General features: G+C 41.2%; 1 protein-coding gene across 1 annotated transcript; it reads right to left on the bottom strand.

The window, feature by feature from the left end:
- Positions 1–219: 219 nt before the first annotated feature.
- Positions 220–2,249, bottom strand: LOC123068535 (receptor kinase-like protein Xa21). The gene is made up of 2 exons (XM_044491125.1): positions 763–2,249; positions 220–672 (listed from the first exon to the last, which is right to left on the bottom strand). The coding sequence occupies exons 1-2, from the start codon at positions 2,045–2,047 to the stop codon at positions 311–313; spliced, it is 1,647 nt and encodes a 548-aa protein (XP_044347060.1). The 5' UTR covers positions 2,048–2,249; the 3' UTR covers positions 220–310.
- Positions 2,250–2,255: the final 6 nt, after the last annotated feature.

Here is a 2,255-nt window from a genome sequence, read left to right as displayed (position 1 = left end):
TTGGATAGTGTCAGCCTGTCAGGCATACTTGTTGACTACAATGGAAACCAAATAAACTCCCAACATCAGGTATTAATCAGTAAATTATTTATTTGATTGCTGATATTGATGCCAGGAAATGCTATTCATTTTTCCTTCTTCACTATCTAGGCTGGTGCAGTAACACCGTAAACGTGTGGATTTATAAATATGGGCCCCTTACATACACGCTATGTGACAAATACCAACTATACATAGACTTGCTTGTTCAGCTAGCTCATACTTCTTAAATACACGCTATGTGATAAAAGCCAATTATACAACAACTTGTCTATTCAGTTAGCATTGAGATATACATCCCTGATTCCATGTAGCTTAGCAGCCACTCATGCATGGTGATGCGTTCACCCGGAGATGCCTTGGTGCAGCGAAGGCCAATGTTTAGAATAGGTAGCAGAACATTTACACTTGTTTCCTTCAATACTACTGGAGTTTCCTCCGATTCCTGTAGCAGCTGGGGATCGACAATCTCCAATACACTATCAGGAAAGCTAATCTCTGTAAACTTCACGATATTCAGTCCATCCGTAAACATGTCATCAGTTGGCCTTCTTCGAATGAATATCTCGAGGAGAACGACACCAAAGCTGTAAACATCCGCGGCGGTTGAAACTTGACCACCCCCTGCATATTCTACACATCAGTGAATACAAAAGGAGTTAATTTTGCTTTCATTGGTTTACATAGATGTAGAAGAAAAAGTGGTGACAAAGAGTCAATTACCTGGAGCAGCGTATCCAATTGTTCCCATTACTGCAACCGAAGAAGAACTTGAGTTACACTGAGATGATGAAGTCGAACCAACTTTGAATCTTGCCAGGCCAAAGTCTCCAACATGAGCTGTCATATTCTCATCCAAAAGAATGTTGCTAGGCTTTAGATCACAATGAACCATTATGCCTTGGTTGTTGTGGTGTAGGTACTCCAGTGCATCTGCTACATCCACCAAAATGCTTATCCTTTCAGCCATTGTGATAAGGTACAAATTAGAAGAGCCCTCATGGTCTTGAGTTGAATATAGTAGTTTATGTAAGTCTCCTCGTGGCATGAACACATACACTAGGGCCTTGAAATCGTTACCATCAGAATCAATGCTGGAGCAAGCGGTTAAGATAGGTAGCAAATTACGGTGCCGCACATTTCTCAATGCATTACATTCTGCAATAAAGCTTTTTTGTGCTCCTCTTGTCTCTAGGTTGAAGACCTTTATAGCAACCTCATTTTCTTCTTCAGCTAGTTTTCCTTGGTAGACATAACTATATCTCCCTCTTCCAATTAAGTTGGATATTGAGAATCCCTCTGTTGCTCTTGCCAGATCGTTGAAAGAAACTTTGGGAAATTTTGTAGCAAATGATGGTGACGATATGGATTTGCCTTGGTGTTTTCCTCTCCAGAAAATTAATCCAAATATGACCATAGCAAGTGACACCATACTAGCTATTGGGATGACTACTTTCAACACTAAGTATTCCTTGTGCCTAGTTGAATTTGAAGGCATAAAAGAACATGTTAGCATGTGCAACTCCAATGCCCCACCGCAAAGCCCCTGATTTCCATAAATACGCACAACAGTTGCATTCTTGAAGATCCCTTTTGTTGGAACCTCACCATGAAGATGGTTGAATGACAAATCAAGTTTCTCCAGAACTTGTAGGTTGCCAAGAGATGCTGGTATTGACCCAGTTAAATTATTGGAAGAAAAATTCAAAACTTTGAGGCTGCTTATCTTGCCCAATGAAGTGGGAATGCTTCCGCTGAAAATATTTGAGTCTAACTCAATGTCTTCCAAACTTTCACAATCACCCAAAGTGTTTGGAACATCTCCAGATAGCTTATTTGACGAAACTCGAAAAAATATGAGTTGTTTGGCATTGCCAATCTCGATAGGGAGTTGTCCACCAAGGTTGTTGAATGAAAAATCAATTCCAATAACTGATGGGATTGCAAAGATCTCCACTGGAACTCGGCTATCAAGATTGTTCTTGGAAATGTCCAAATATTGAAGCATGGGAAATGTTGAGTATATTGTGTACGTGTATATGTGTGTGTAGGGCCCACCTCCTGTTATGGCCCACCTCTGTACTTATATATACGTGCCTGGTGCACCGATCAATATATCGCGATTGCACAGCCATAACTTGTCCTTCTACATGGTATCTATCGCAGCAAGATCCTAACCCTAGCCGCCGCTGCCTCACGCCGCCGTCACCAGCCGC

Source organism: Triticum aestivum, chromosome 3B (genome assembly GCF_018294505.1).
Source record: "Triticum aestivum cultivar Chinese Spring chromosome 3B, IWGSC CS RefSeq v2.1, whole genome shotgun sequence".
Taxonomy (NCBI): Eukaryota; Viridiplantae; Streptophyta; class Magnoliopsida; order Poales; family Poaceae; genus Triticum; species Triticum aestivum.
The sequence above is the reverse complement of the archived record's forward strand: the minus strand, read 5'-3'. Positions and strand labels throughout refer to the sequence as shown.

Coding starts and splice junctions, on each gene's coding strand:
- LOC123068535 (XM_044491125.1), bottom strand. CDS start 2,047: ATGCTTCAATATTTGGACATTTCCAAGAACAATCTTGATAGCCGAGTT. Junction 673..762: donor AATTGGATACGCTGCTCCAG/GTAATTGACTCT, acceptor ACTGATGTGTAG/AATATGCAGGGGGTGGTCAA.